The 16,231-nt window shown below is 42.5% G+C and overlaps 2 protein-coding genes across 2 annotated transcripts; both read left to right on the top strand.

Moving 5' to 3' along the window:
* The first annotated feature begins 392 nt into the window (after positions 1–392).
* Positions 393–6,689, top strand: manf (mesencephalic astrocyte-derived neurotrophic factor). The gene is made up of 4 exons (XM_056394374.1): positions 393–586; positions 1,423–1,550; positions 3,628–3,769; positions 4,316–6,689. Exons 1-4 carry the CDS (start codon positions 499–501, stop codon positions 4,498–4,500), a joined length of 543 nt encoding a protein of 180 aa, XP_056250349.1. The 5' UTR covers positions 393–498; the 3' UTR covers positions 4,501–6,689.
* Positions 6,690–7,568: 879 nt separating this feature from the next.
* Positions 7,569–15,074, top strand: rbm15b (RNA binding motif protein 15B). Its single transcript, XM_056394363.1, has one exon. The coding sequence runs from the start codon at positions 8,335–8,337 to the stop codon at positions 10,891–10,893; it is 2,559 nt and encodes an 852-aa protein (XP_056250338.1). The 5' UTR covers positions 7,569–8,334; the 3' UTR covers positions 10,894–15,074.
* The last annotated feature ends 1,157 nt before the right edge of the window (positions 15,075–16,231 follow it).

The following is a 16,231-nucleotide window of genomic DNA, read 5'->3' as shown; positions in this document are numbered from 1 at the left end:
TTATCACATGTGACTATATGCTGTATGTTTTCCATGCATGATCACTCATTTTGAATGCAGGACTTATATTTGTAGCAAAGTATTTTTAAATTTAAAGTAGATCCTGAATTGTGGTCATAATTGGACTCAAACACGTTGAAACTTAATGATTATGACCATTTGCTTTACAGTTACTGTTTTTCCCTCCCTACATGCAAATACAAGATGAGGGGCACGAAGAGGTTGTGGACCAATCAGACGGCGCCAACTGGACGTTGCTCCCGGAATGTTCTTCCTCCGTCCAATCGGAGGAGAATGCGTGTAAGAACACGGAAACAATCGCACTTTTTGACCAATAGGGTGCCGGCGTAGTATGACGTGGCACCGGAAAGCCCGTACAATCATTACACTTTACCGGCGTCCGTAGTGTAGCGGCGGCGACTCATGAGACACACGCAGGGAACTGTTCTCCTTTAGCCGCGGTTTAAACGTACATCCAGCTGAGTTACTCCTGTCGAAATGTTGTGTTTAAGCGGGTTGTCGGTGGCGCTTGCTCTCGCTCTGGTGCCGGGTCCCGCTGAAGCCCTGAAAGAGGGAGAGTGTGAAGGTAGGTCTGACTGTTAGCTTTCAGTTAGCTACAGCATCAGCTGAATGGCTGCCTCCTTTCACTACCAGCAACTTTTCAGATGTTACAATGAGGAGAAATAATCCCACCGCACACCCCTGGAGGTGTGTGTGCGGTGTAGGGGCAGCTGCTGGTGGTGGGACGTGGATTTAAGGCGTAGTGTGTGGTGTGTTCATGTGATGCTGACAGACTGGGAAAAGCTAACATTACCAATTTTCTGACTTTTGGCATAAAATCGTTGATGGTCACAGAGTCAGACTGAGCCGGGACTAAGACTAGACTCCACCAAAACCCACCTGAAAATACACCACCACCACAAAGACCCAACCCTAGCTCTAGTTAAAGTCTCTCATGTGTTGCAGTCAGAGCTAAACATCAATTGAAGATGTCAAATCTTTTAAGGTAACGTAACAGCATAGAAATACTGTTACACATCAAAGTCCTGCATTCAAAATGTTAAAAAGTACATAAGTAGTAGCCTCAAAATATACTTGTATTACCAAAAGTAAATGTACTCATTATGCAAATTGGCCAATTTCAGAGTTGTATATATTATATTATTGTTGATCGTCACTAATTAAATGATTATTTCATTATTTGATCAACAGAAATTTAATCTGCCACTATTTTGATAATTGACTGTTTTTGGTCATTTGCTGGAACCACACCGACTGTTGTAGATCAATCCACTTGGTACACAAAATAAAATTTATCTCTTGCTGCTCTCTTTTGGGCTGATGTCAAACCAAATGATGTTTTCCCTACAGTGCTTGCCTCTGGAAAAAGTTGTTTACTGTGTGTTTTCCTCTCTGTTCCAGTGTGTGTGACCTTCCTTGGGAGGTTTTACCAGTCACTAAAAGACAACGATGTAAGGTTCAACAGCGCAGACATTGAGAAGGCCATCATCAAGAGCTGCAAAGATGTTAAAGGCAAAGAAAACCGCTTTGTGAGTAAACTACAGACTTGGATTAGTAGTTGTAAGTTAGATTTAATTAAACTAAATTGTGTGTTATTTAACAAGGTGCAAAAATGTGAAGGGAATAAATGTTTTATGGTCACCCTTGACAGTAAGTGCTGATGTGGCAGGTGTTAAACTGCTGATGCCCAAATAAAGTATGAGTTTGTGTTTTTAGCAGCAGGGTGGTGTCCACAAAAAGCTGCTCTACACAGATGAAACTTTACCTCCAGATGATGTTATCTGATGAACCTGTTGTTTAATTTTTCCACCAAGAATAAATGTTGTCATTCAGAAAAGGTAAAAAATAACAGTACTCCAAGATTTTGCTTCTATGTTCATGTGATGTGGCTAAATGTTTTTTTCATCCACACATGACATGTGATAAGAGTCTATGATCCACATTTTTGTTTTTTATGATTTCCAGGAGGAACTGTACTAATGGTCAAATAGTCAGTAAGAGTAGTAGTAGTATTAGCTTGGCATGCTATTTTAAGAGCAAGCATTAAATCAAAATGCAATCATACAGTGAATGGTGTACAACAGCATCAAGCAAGTGAAATGGATTTAGGCTGAATATAGCTGCATGTGAGTGAACTACATTGACACTGTGATTCGTAGATGTGCGTAAGCGCCGTATGAACTTGTTAGACGACTTTCTCATCAGGGCGTTAAAAGTTTAATTGGTCACAAATATCTTTCTCACATCTCTGGCAGATAAATGTTCCGAAAGCAGTAGATCCTAAAGATAGCTTTCTGACCATTTGAAAAAAAGATGCTTGCTGCGGGTGAATAACCTACATATCCTGGAAATGTAGTGAGAGAAATGCTCTTCACGGTGGTCTTCCTCCATCACTGGTAGCTGCACGGGTCATCGGTAGAGCAGAAATCACTGTATGTATTGTTGAATGTTGGCCTCACCCCTGCAGAGTAGATGTTTCACACTCGCTGAGCCAGTTTCACTCAGGCTTAGTTGAACCTAAACACTTGTGCTTACTCCCACTCCATCTACAAAAATCCAAACATGCAGTTTTTGGCTGCCTGGCTTCGCTGGTTGTTCTATCTCTTGTGCAAATAAAGCAAAGCTTGAAGCGGCTACAGTATAATCAATACGAATATATTAACAATAGATCACATGACCACTTGTACTTGAAAGACGTCGCTGATGTTTTATGAATATTTTGGTTTTAAAGCTTTAATTTATGGAGGCATCTTGTTTTACACATGGATCCATCTAATTGTGCAGTGGACTGGATTTTTTAGATTGCTCTGGTTTTCGTTGCCTCCCCTCACTCTTCTTCTGCAGATCAAGCTGGTGTAGGTCTGCTTCTTTCACACCCTAACCGGTCTGGTTAACGCTTGTCAAGCTGCTAGTCGGGAAAGTTCAGGGATTTGCTCTGATCAGTCAGAAAGTGAGAAGGAGTCAGTGTGGGCTGTGTTCAGTCCCCCCCCATAAAAAGTGAATGAAACATAGCAAGCACACATGTAACTGTCCTATTATACTGTATCCAGGATAAAATTCTTTGTCTCTTTATCACTGTTTATATGAACATGCAGCTAAAACTAATGCAGCCTAATCCAACAGTCCTGCAGTAAATCCTCCTTCATGGTGGTTTATAATGTACAGAGGTGTTGATTCACCTGTGTGATTATGTTCAAAATATGCTGCATCTTACTAAGAGGCGTTTCTAATATTATGTCCAACCCATTTATATCAAGGAATGTTGAGTGAATGACGCAGATTGAAAAAATAAAAGATGGCTTCCTAAACAGTTCACAGTCAAGCGACTGATTTCTTAGAAGTTTAGCTTTTGGAATCTAGCGTCATAAAAATCCAGAAACCCTGTTTTTCAATCCAGTCGAGTCTGGATCGGATCTGGTTGTTCGGCTTTCACACCCGCAGAGTGAACCGGACTAAAATGGCAAACGCACCAGAGTGTGTTGAACCAAACAGGTGAGGTGTGAAAGCAGCGGACGTCTCGCGCTGTGAAGCAGAAAGCCACTGAGATACATTCTTAACCCGGTAAAACAAGATTTCTTTTTTGTTTTTCTTGTTCCACATGTGCAGTGTTACTACATCGGGGCAACAAGTGACGCAGCCACCAAGATAATCAACGAGGTTTCCAAACCGCTGAGCTACCACGTCCCGGTGGAGAAGATCTGTGAGAAACTGAAGAAGAAGGACAGTCAGATCTGTGAACTGAAATACGGTAAGAATCCTTTAAAAACACTTCCCTAAACACTAAGCTCCAGCTACACAAACTCTCCGTCAGATCAAATATTAAACGTCCTGAACAAACCTCCAGTTTGGGTGAATGCGGCTCGTTTTGTTCCATGATTTGACGCAGAGAGCTGCAAAACAAATGAATCTGTGCTGGAGGAATGATCAAAGTTTAATTACTGCAGAGATTTTTGCTTGTGGCAAACTTAAATCATCTCCACTTCAAAGCTGTATTGTGTCTGTATCTGTGAGCTTGTCAGGAACTCAGAAAATTCAACTTCAGCTGAGAAGCTTTAATAAGCTCGTAGCGGTCAGTGCACAACTCCATCTCCTGCAGCCGCTAACAGCCTCCGACTCCTCTGGAGTTTTATTAAATATTGGTCAAGACAGGATTCATTTCCTCAGTCTAAGCACATTAAATGATTTTACTCTGAGCGTCTTTGGCTGGGGAGAAACTACAGGGATAACTTAGAAATCTACAAGAGACCGTGTCCTTGTGGTGATTGTCTCTCTCTCTATTGTGTGTCGCATGTAGACAAACAACTGGACCTGACCACAGTGGACCTCAAGAAGCTCAAAGTGAAGGACCTGAAGAAGATTCTGGAGGAGTGGGGCGAGTCCTGTAAAGGATGCGCCGAAAAGTCCGACTTCATCCGCAAAATCACAGAGCTCATGCCCAAGTACGCCCCCGCAGCCGCCAAGGCACGGACAGAACTGTAACTGTACAAACACAAACAACAACAACAACAACAACACAAACAACTCTGGACTTGACTCGGACCAGACTGGTATCCAGTGAGGAGGACCAGGAGCGGAGGAGGGGAGTTTAGTCTGATATGTTTGTTTATTTTATTTTATTTTATTTTTTGAGGGTATACACTCATCAGGTAATTCAGAAGCATAGATGTTAGTGTATACACATAAAGCTGAAGTCCCATACTATACTTTGTGTGAAGGGATGAACAGTGTTTTGCTGTCATGGGATGCAACGTTGAGAATTAATTCATAACACAGATTACAGGGGGGGATTGGTGGAACGGTTGGAGGTTTTCTGCTTGTGTAGTCGATACGTTTCACATCACGAGGTTTAGATAAGTGGCTGTATTCTCCATCAGTGACAGCATCCTCAAATTGGAGGTGAGAGTTTCTGCTGGAATGCACCCCAGCAGAACCTGTTTGTTGTCCGCTGCGCTGCCCAGGATCTCCCACTCGATCCAGGATTCGAATCGGTTGAGAAAACCCGCCTCTCCCAGCGCCACCCTGACGCCCAATAGGATCTTAATACCAGGATTGCTGTTTGGAAAGTCGTCATGTTTTGATGAATGTGTTAGGCCTCCTGTAATATTGCTCAACTTAACTTCAGTTTCCATGACGTCCTGTGGAGGAGGATGTGCGCTGCGTCCCACCCATACCAAGACTTAAAGGAATAGTTTGACATTTTGGGAAATGGACTTATTTCGTTCGCTCGTTAAATGTGGGTTAGCTTATTTTAGCATAAAGATTGTTTCTGTCTGAAGGTAACAAAATCCACCTTTTAAAACTCATTAATTAACAGGTTTTGGACCAAAAACGTGCAGTGAATGAGCAAACTTCCCACAATGTCAAACCTTTGCTTCAAGGCCTGAGTTAATGTCTGATTGAGACATTCAGATCTCCAATACTTTTGCCCCTTATTACCTCCACTGAAGTCTCTTTGTTTCAGTTTCCTGTTTCCAAAGTCGCCCATATTCCAACCCAGAGTCACAGTCAAACAAAAGTGCAGTTATTAAAAAAAGTGAAAACAACTTGGTTTTTTTTGTTTGTTTGTTTGTTTGTTTTTTTTCTCTCATTTGTGCCATTTGTTTGACTGACAGCACTTTATGCTTTATGGCCTCGTCAGTAATTCACAATGACTTCAATTTCATTTTCATGGAAATGGCCCTGAATATTCAACACTGCAATTATTATTATTATTATTATTTTTTAACCAGAAATAGCAAATAATCTGCTTCTGTTCAGTCAGCAGAGATAATGTAGTGAGAGAAACATTAATTTAGTCAATTTGTGGGGAAATAATAGACTTGTTCGGGGTGTAGATTAAAGTGGATTAAAGGATTAAAGAGGCAATAAGAAAGGACCAGTGGACATTTAAACCACAGAGGACGTGGAGTATGGGTGACTTTGTTGGTGTTTGACACAGGGACGTACACCAGAGTTTCCACTGTCAGCAAAGTAAGAAATATTTAAAGAGGATTTTTGTTAAAGATTAACCTTCTACATCCTTCATTTCTAAAACTTGATTGTTGGTTTCCTGCTTTGTTTTGTTTTTTTTAGGGGTGGGGGGATTCATTTTACTGATTTCATTACAGATGTTTTCTGTACTGCAGCTATTAAGTGTAGTGAACATTGTAACTCATGAAATACTTTACCCCTCAGCCCTTCCTGTTGGGATCACCTGTAGTATATGATCCAATCAGGAATTGGATCATAGGATTGTTGAAATTTAAAATAAATAAAAAAATGTGTTTGTGGGTGAAGCAATGTTTAAGATTTGATCCCACTCACCTACACCTATGTCACCAATTCAGCTGTGCAAAAATATTTATGCTTCCTGAACACAGGGAAACAACTATATACTGTATATTTTTCTTTCACTTGTTGCAGTGAAAGTGAAGCGGCCTCCCATCACTGGCTCTCCCACACCCCTGGACTTGTCTTTCAGAAGGGATTGATATTTTATTGTTTGATGTAAGCGAATGGCAGGTACTTAGGAAAATGACTTGATAAAAAAAAAGATACTTGATAAGACTTGATGTGGGAAATGAAAACTTAAAATATGCTGTTGTTTCACGTTTGACCTTTCATGTAAGGCCCAGTCATTTGTTACAACTGTGCTATTCTACTTTTTCATTAAAATATGAAAAACTCCATCTGGAGCAGAGGATGCTTTGATTTCCTGAGACGTTTCAGTTGTGTGGCAAGAGTTCATTTCAAATAGTTTAAACTAATATTTGAAGGGAACATCTGGCATTTAGATTGTGCAGTCATATACTGTGTTATAATGGTTAAAATATACATATATAAACCTGATTTGCCCGTAGGAATACAGTATGTAAATAAATAAAAAACTCAAATAGAAGCGATATAACATTAAATGTTTGCCATGTTTTAATGGGCCACAAACTTACAAACCATGGCGACCATTACAGAACAATGATAATATGAAACTTACAAATAGTCATCACAAATAGATCTTAAATGTTAGTTATAAAATTTCCTGAAGGAGTGTGGTGCTGTGGCACCAAAGTGGATCAGACAATAAACTGGACTATAAACGGAATATTTCATTAGTCATATAATCTAGATGTGAGTGAATGCAGACCTGTAACAAAGACTGAGAAAAATTTTTATAAAAATAAAAGAAATTGTGCACAGAAGAAAAGCTGTTCTTGGCCTGAAAACTGCAATATGTGCAGTGGTGGAAAGTAACTAAGAACATCTACTCAAGTACCATACTTAAGTACAATCATGACGTACTTGTACTTATTTTATTTTATACTTCTATACCACAACATTTCAGTGAAAATGAATTATGAATTCATATTTTTCATAAGTCATATATTTAACTATAATTTATTATTGCAGATAATATGTCTTTAATTTTACTTAAGTAACTTTTTTTAAGGCAGATCTTTTACTTGTATTTTTTTTATTTAGTAAAATATTTTTAAATTGTAGTTTTGCTTCTCCTACTTCAGTGAATGATCTCATTACTTTCACCATTGAATATCTCATATTCAGCTTGAACAGTAAATTAATCCATAAAACCAACATAAAACCACCCACATTAACACCATCTATTTACTTTGAAACATTTTTTTCTCTTTATATCCTATTGTTTTACCAACTTCATTTGTTTCATACAAAGTTAACATAACCATGAAGGACAAACAAGAAAAAAGGTGAATTGATTAAGGTATTTTAGATTGATGCCTTTTTTTCCCCCTTTATGTTTTTCCATATAATTCTTCAAAGTAATGTCTCATTTTGCCCTATGGATATAAAACTAGGCATTTAAAATAAGAAGATTTAAAATAATTCATGTTTATTTTATTTAAAAAAACAAACATTTTAATTTAATCCTGGTCACGCAGCATTTAAAGTACATGTTTCACAACTAAATTGATAATGAGAAATATTTACATATTTATAAAACAAATGTAAAATTGTTTCTGTTCATCCTAAAATGTATTGGGGCCCAAAACAAAAGCGTGACACGTCATGACGGCCGCCGGAGTCACGTCACCTCAGTCCCCGCCCTCCACAGGGAAAGCGCACATTCCTATTGTCCAAGATGGCGGCGTTGGTGCAGGTCCTCTGATGCTGACATGTTTTTAAACGAGTTTATCCCTTTTTTTCGACATATATGCAAATACTCAGCGTTTGGAGCGGGAGCGTTTCTTCACCGAAGCTGTCGTCTGCTACGTTATTTTTGCTAACACCGCAGAAATTCGCTCCCCGGGCCGGATTCCCGTTGCAGGCACCGAAAAGTTTGAGCTCCATCATCCTTTGAAAATGAAGAGGCAGGCCGGGAGAGAGACTAGTCCGTCCAGGGCCATCGCCAAACGGATACGGGAGAGGGAGCGAGAGAGTGCGCGGAGGGAGGAGCTGCCGCCGCCGCCGCCGCTGGCTCTGCTGCTGGCGGACAGTCGGGGATATCACCGACGGAGCCGAAGCAGGGAGCGGGAGAAGCCGCGGCTCAGGGAGGAGCGGGCGGCCGCCTTGGAGCTCCACCACCGACATGAGCTCAGCCTCCTCGGTCGTCCGCCGCTACGGACAACGGCTGCGGCTGCGGCGGCGGCGGAGCTCCCTGCCGCCAGGCCGGGCACACTGGAGTACAAAACGCTGCTCATCAGCAACCTCGGCTCGCAGGTCTCGGACGAGGACGTGGAGGACGCGCTGTTTCATGAGTTCAAAAAGTTCGGGGACGTGAGCGTGAAGCTGTCGCACACCCCGGAGCTGGGCCGGATCGCCTACGTGAATTTTCGGCACCCGGAGGACGCCAAGGAGGCCAGGCACGCCAAATCCTCCAGGTTAGTGCTGGGCGATCGACAGCTCAAAATCGAACCCATGTACGTTAGGAGGCGGAGTGTCACGCCGCCAGACGTTGGTTATTTACCTCTGCACGCGCCGTACCCCTACAGACAGCGCTCCCTCTCCCCGCCGGGGCCAGGTGTGAGCAACATCAGAGACATCAGAGCGAGACATTACGCCTTGGAGACCCTGGGTCTGAGCAGAGAGAGGGAGAGGCTGTTGGATTATTATGGTATGCTGGATGAGAGGGGTCGGCCCTATGGCTTCCCTCCGATGCCAGTGGTGGAGGATTTAAAACCCGAGGATGATCAGAGGGCGACCAGTAACCTGTTTATTGGGAATCTGGATGGTAATGTTACAGAAGCAGAACTGAGGAGGGGCTTTGACAAGTACGGGATCATTGAGGATGTTGTGATTAAACGCCCAGCTCGTGGACAGGGTGGGGCATATGCTTTTGTGAAGTTTCAGAACCTGGACATGGCCCACCGGGCCAAAGTGGCCATGCAGGGACGGCTGATCGGTGGCAACCCGATAAAGATTGGCTATGGGAAAGCCAACCCTACCACGCGGCTTTGGGTGGGGGGTCTTGGGCCTGGGAACTCCCTCGCTGCTCTCGCTCGGGAGTTTGACCGGTTTGGAAGCATAAGGAATATCGACTACGTGAAGGGGGACAGTTTTGCTTACATTCAATATGAAAGTCTGGACGCTGCACAAGCCGCCTGCACCCAGATGAGGGGTTTTCCTTTAGGTGGCCCAGAGCGGCGACTGAGGGTGGACTTTGCTAAAGTTGAGGAAAGCCCCTCTCGGCCATTTCCACCTGGCTACCAGCCTCCTGTTGCACTCCCCTCCCACTACGACCTCCTCGGGGAGGCCTACAGCCGCCATCGCAGCTTGGAGCGAGAGCTGAGGGGAGCCAGGGACCGCTCATCGCCGCCCTCCCACAGCGTCCTCTCCCAGAGGGAAAGAGAAAGGGCCGTGCTGGAGAGAGACTACCCCACTAGTCCAACCCGTAGCCTGGAGAGGAGAGCGGGAGGGGTGGAGGCGTTCGGGAGGAGTGGGAGAGCGGCGAGGAGCCGCAGCAGGAGCAGGGAGCGATGGCTGAAGGAGAGGGAGGAGAGGAGGAACAGGAGGAGGAGCCGGAGCAGGAGTCTGTCCGCTGATAGGCAGACAGAGGAGAGGGAGAGAGAGAGGGAGAAGGAGAGGGGGAGGTCGAGGGTTCGGGCTCCGGCTCCGGGAGGGGTCGTCTCTCCTGACGTGAGCCCCGACCGAGCGCGGGTCCGAGCCCCCGACTCCACCACCGAGCCAAGAGACCACTCCCCTGACAGCGGTGTAGCTGGACGCCACTCTGCCACCAATGAAGAAGATCCACTGCCTGGCCGCCACCACAGCAAGAGGTCCTCCAGCGTACACCTCAACAACCATCACCATCGAAACAGCGAGGTCATCGCCGCCAGCTCCCCCGCCATCCACACGGACACGCACACCTCCTCCCCTCCGAGCACGCTGTCGGAGTTCGCCCAGGCGTCTCTCTCCAAAACGTGGCACGGCTTCTTCGCTCTGAAGAACAGCAGCTTCCCCACAGACCTGTACCTGCTGGAGGGGGGGCCCTCGTTCTTCAACACGGTGATGAAGGACACTCTGAAGCTGCAGAGCCAGAACCAACCCAGCCAGCTGAAGATCGCCCAGCGGCTCCGCATGGACCAGACCCGCCTCGACGAGGTGTCCCGTCGCATTAAACTGGGGCGGCCCAACGGGTACGCCATCCTGTTGGCTCTCCAGGGCCCCATCGACCGCCAGGCCCCCGCTCCCGAGCCGGGACTGCAGGTGCGCTTGCTCCGCCACCTGGTGACCTATCTGCGGAACAAGGAGGCAGCGGGAGTGGTGAGCCTCCCCGCTGCAAAAGAGGGCGGGCCTGGGGCGATGCTGTACGCCTTCCCCCCTGGAGATTTCTCGCAACAGTACCTGCAGGCCGCCAAAAGGACTGTGGGTAATCTGGACGAGGAGCACATGGTGATTGTGATCGTCACGGATACTAACTGATTATTACACTGAAGAGTACACACATGTACAGACGCTTGTGAAGGCATGCACACACACACCGAGCGAGACTCGCCCGGTGACTACAGATACTTCCATGTTTTTAGAAAGAAGCATTTTATTGTTTTATTCAGTGTCTTATAAATGAAACACAGCAAATTACACTACATCTCTTTTACTCTCTCTTCCTCTTTTATTACTTTACTTCTCCCTTTCTCCGAAGCTGAATTATTGTCACGTTCACAGGCAGATAGGATCTTGAGATTTGGATTTCTGGGGGGGGGTGGTGGAAGTGTTAAAATGGCCTGTAATGAAAAACACTTAAAGGAGAGAGGACGTGCTGCACACACAGGCAGCACTGCCGCTGTTGTACTCTAAGCTGTAACATACGACACTAAAAAACCGAGAGGGTTTGTTTATATGCTCGTTTACTTTATTTGTCTGTTTTGTTCTCCTTTTTTATTTGGATTTACCAGGTTGTTCTGTTCATCCGATACAAGTTGGGACTAGGAGGTTTTATACAAAGTGATTGTACTGTAAACTGAATTGGAACTCAGCGCAGCGCCGGGCCGAGTCCTGGCTCGGGTTTACTTCCAGTTTGTCTTTCTCCACTCGCAGGTTGAGACTGTTGTGAAGCACCAGCCAGCTACGGCCAGTAGAGACAACAATGTATTTCCTCGACCCGTCCCCCCTGACTAAATACTTCACGTAGCTAGTGTTTTGAATCAGTTGAACCATTCCAGTTTCTTCTTTCATTTTCGAAAGGTGTGAGTGTGTCTCGGTCTGTCGTTGCATGCAGAAAAAAGAAGAGAAAAGAAAAAAAGGTTCTGTTTTGTCCGTCTCTTAAAATGTACGCTTCCCTTTTCAGTACACTGTTGTCACTCGGGACATGTTCAGCTGTTACACTGGTGCGAGGTCTGATGTTGTCGCTGGTTCGGGTTTTATACTGTACACCGACTTTTATTCGGTTTTAATACATCGATCCATCCATCTCTTAAGTCCATCCATCCTCCTCTTGTCTTCTCATCTGCCTTTTAAAAAGATGTCTTCATCATCAGATCATTTTAGCTCTGTTTCTATTCTTCGTCTCTTAACGCGAACGTCATTCACAGGCAGTTTTTCAGAAAGACAGTTACAAGTTTTTAGTGAAATTCACCTTAAGCGTTAAATATCTTTTAACACTAATTCTAACTTCTTTTAACCGAACTCGCCCTGATTTAAACTTCTAACATCCATGTCAAGTCAACTTTTTTGTCAAGAGGATATTTTAGTAAAACACAGATTCAAAGTATGTTTTCTCACCCAGATGATACTGAATAAAAATATTAGAGGTTAGAGAATAAAAAAAAGAAGTGGATATTCTTCTGCACACCTTCGACGGGGGCCAGAGACTTTTTATTTTGTCAGAGTGTTATTGCTGTGTGAAACTTGGGAGCCATGAAAACGTATAGATGTTCTTTTTTTTTTTTTATCCCTGACAACATCGTCGCACGTTTGTTGTCAGACGGTTTGTTTTGCACCAACGTAATGAGAATGTATGTAGTTCACGTAGAAGAGGTGAGATGTGTTGAAACCTCGTGTAGCCTGGGTGGTAGATCGACAACTCTCATCACACACCGTCGTTTACTACAGTTACTGTTTTACAAAGGCCAGAAAAAGGTCGATGAGGGAGAGAGAGAGAGAGAGTGTGTCATGTTCTGTTAAAACTCCCGGAGCTCAGGTTTTAACAGCGGGTGTAATCGTATCTTTCAGACTGAGCAGGAAACAACTGTTTGTCAGCTGTGAGTTCAGTGACATAAGAACGAATCGGGAATTAGAGAAGAAAACTCCCACCATTTGTTTACAGCACAAACAGGTAAATGTGAGTCACAGGACAAGCTGATGTTAAAACCACATGTAGATTTGTTCCTAAGATGTAAAAGTACTTAGTTTGGGTGAATATCTGCAACTAATGATTATTTTCATTACTGATTAATCTGATGATCATTTTATCAATTAGTCTGTTAATTGTTTGGTCTTTAAATGTTTTTTCTGGCCTTAAATCCAGTGTTCAGTTCACTGTCACATGGGATGGTGGAAAACAGCTGATTTGTTGACTGGAGAAGCTGGAACTAGGAATTTTTGGCATTTCTTGTGGGAAAAACTTTCAATAATTAATCCATTATTGAAATAGCTGCCGATTATTCTTCTGATGATCGCGTAATCGATTAATCAACAGATCATTTAAGCCCCAGAAAAAGACTGTTTTCCTAAAATATTACACACCTGAAATACAGAAAATGTATTAAGTAAAAAATAGAAGTAATATCATTTACCTGTACACGAGTAGAACTGTGTTGATGCTGCTGCTGTGTTACATGGACGTCTCACTGTGGAACAACAGTTTTTCATTCTTTTATTCTGTTTTATCAAAGAATTGAATTCCACGTCTGCTGTCTGTTTGAGTTACAGTGTCTGATTCTCAGCAGGATGTACTGTAAATTATGTGGCAGTAATTACCAGTGGTGGAAACTAACTCAGTTTATTTACTTCAAAGTGGCAAATTTGAAGATTTTTCACGTAAATAAGAGTCTTTTAAGTCGCTGTCTGTCGCTGGAGGAGGTGACACTGGTGACTGAGCCCATGATCCACTTACATACATTGTGTAGAAGTCATTGCATCTCCCAGTTTGTTGAACCGAGTGTGCTGTATGGTAGAATCACACGTGATTCAAAAACAAACCTGCAATTACCATGTATGGCCATAGGTGTCGCCAAAGATAACAAAGCTTTGATCATCGAGATCGCTACTTGAAGTACTAATGTATATGTCTTTGGTTTGCATACTTTATTTAATTGTTTCCATTTCTGCTTCTATAAACTTCTTACACTAAAGTTCAGATGGAAATATTCTACTTTTTACTTCACTACATGTATTTGACAGCTGTTGTCGCTTGTATATTTTGCAGGTTATGTATCATACAAAATGTATGATTTTCTAAAACATGATGCAAAAAAAATCTCCATTTTATCAAGTAATTTTAGAATGACCTGTAGTCACTTTTAATTTTTTTTTCTTTTCTTAAAAAACGTGAGAAACATTTTCTATCACAGTGAGAATATTTCAACCTATATTCAGTGTAAATCAAAAATTAGCTGTACAGCAGTTCCCCTTACTTTCTTTTGTCTCAAGACACAGACACTCTCTTCCAGAAGAGTTTAAACAAGTTGAGTTAAATTAAAACAAGTTGAAATGTTGTCACCAAACTACAAAATTATAGACAAAATTGCTTTCATAAGATTCACGTTTTTGCTACAGACTAAACTTAAAAATGTTGGTAAAATCAGCAACAACAAAATAACTGCCCACACCTTAATGCATCATTGCTAATAATAAGCCATTCAGCAAAAGAAGTACTTTATGTTTTGTTGCTCTACTTACATTTTACTCTTAATATTTCTCTGCTTTTACTTGCAATGGAGTATTCTTTCATTGTTTGGATCTGAGCACTTCTTCCATCACTGGTAACGACTGATTTCACATGTGGCTTGACAAGATTTCTCACCTTACTGTCTTAAATGTCATGATTATTACACTATAGCTGGACTTCACCTTTCTTTTTTTGTAACTGTCACACACGCTGCATCGTTTGTCGTTCTCACTTTTGTAGCCTCGTAGCTGTTGGTCGGAAAGTTGCTCAACCCAGCGGTTTGTGCATGTTGGGCTTGAATGCATTAGATGAAGGAAATTAAAAGGAAAACGACTGTGAGGGCGAAACTGTGCAGGAGATCGGCCAGTTGTTCCTTCAGGGAAGCTTCTCCTCCTAAAGAGGCTTCTGGAAAAAATTTGGTCATGTGACTGTTGCTGAATGTTCATCACCACATCGATCATATAAATATATCAGTTTTGTACAATATACCAGTATAGAAAATAAAGAAGTGAAACCTTACTTTTTCTATCAGCTGCCCTCGATCAATGATCAGTTGTGAATAGACTTCCTTATCACTCCCCCCATCTCATCTGAACTCGTGGTGTACTGTGTTCACACCGATGCGTTACACAGACCAGGTGGAATACAAATCCATGACGACAATCGGTTTTTGTACACAGTTTCCCTCTATGGTTTTGTTTTTGTGTCAACATACAAACATGTATTCTGCATTAAAAAAAAATGTAATAAACATTTTATGCTCTTTGTAAGACTGGATGGAGTGATGTCATTTTTCTGGGTTTCATACAGTACAGTCAGTTATTATATTCACCATACAGCTCATTTTAATTGTGTGTTTAATGCTGTGCATCACATATACTCATTTCTTAAACTGGGGGAAATAAACCCTCCAAATTACTGTAAAGCGGCAACAACATCCTAACAATTTTTAACTGGGAGATCATATACAAAAATATTTTTCCCAAGAGCATATTACTGGATATTGTAAATTCGCCTCTATATGTTAAATAACTCCCTACAGGGATCTAACATTAATTTCCTGCCAGACATTTAATGCCACATGAAATTGGATCATGTGTGCACATGTTTTGGGATTCCCTGATGAAATACACAATCTCTGCAAGTATGTCCCTTTAATTCTTTGAGATCATTTCAAGACTGTGGGGGCTTCATACCCATTATAAGTGTAAACCCTGTATTCAAGATCCTATTTTTAGTAACAGTACATAAGTACTGTAAATATTATAAATATTTGTTTAGCAGTAAAGGGAACTTTTATGTCTCTATGAGATCACTGGATAAATCTGAGGAGGTCATGAGATGATAAATGGGAGGAAAGGAGGAGAAAAAAAAAGTTGGACACGATGTAAAACAACATACACCAGACTTCATAGAAAGAAATTCAAATTCATAGTAAATTATTCGGATCTGTCCCAAAATGTACCCGTTTCTTCTCTGTCCCATTACCTATCCCTCCACCAAGTTTGGTTCAAATCGGTTCAGTACTTTTTGTGTAATCCTGCTGACAAACAAACCAATTAACAAGACACAGGTGAAAACATGGCGTCCTTCGCACAGGTAAAAGGTAGGTGTGTCCAACAGTCAGAGGAAGTTGCTTTCTCAGGTCGCTGGAGAAGAAACTGTGACGTGAACCATCAAGTTAGACAGTTATCATCTGTCCTCACAGGAAACTTAACGTAGAAAGTTAACATTTTAATGAAACAACCGGGAGACTTGGCTTGTCTGTGTTTGTCGGTGCTGCTAACATTAGCTGTGATGTTTTTGTCAGACAAGCTAGCAGCGATGGAGCTCGCGGGTAATTCATCTCCGTGACCGGAAGCAGACTTCGTCAACAACCGTGAGTCAAACGCAACTTATTTCAGTCTCTTTTCTGCTTAGTTTCTTTGGCTA

The sequence above is a fragment of the Seriola aureovittata genome, chromosome 2 (genome assembly GCF_021018895.1).
Source record: "Seriola aureovittata isolate HTS-2021-v1 ecotype China chromosome 2, ASM2101889v1, whole genome shotgun sequence".
Classification (NCBI taxonomy): Eukaryota; Metazoa; Chordata; class Actinopteri; order Carangiformes; family Carangidae; genus Seriola; species Seriola aureovittata.
Note: the sequence above shows the minus strand (reverse complement) of the source record. Positions and strands in the feature narration are given on the sequence as shown.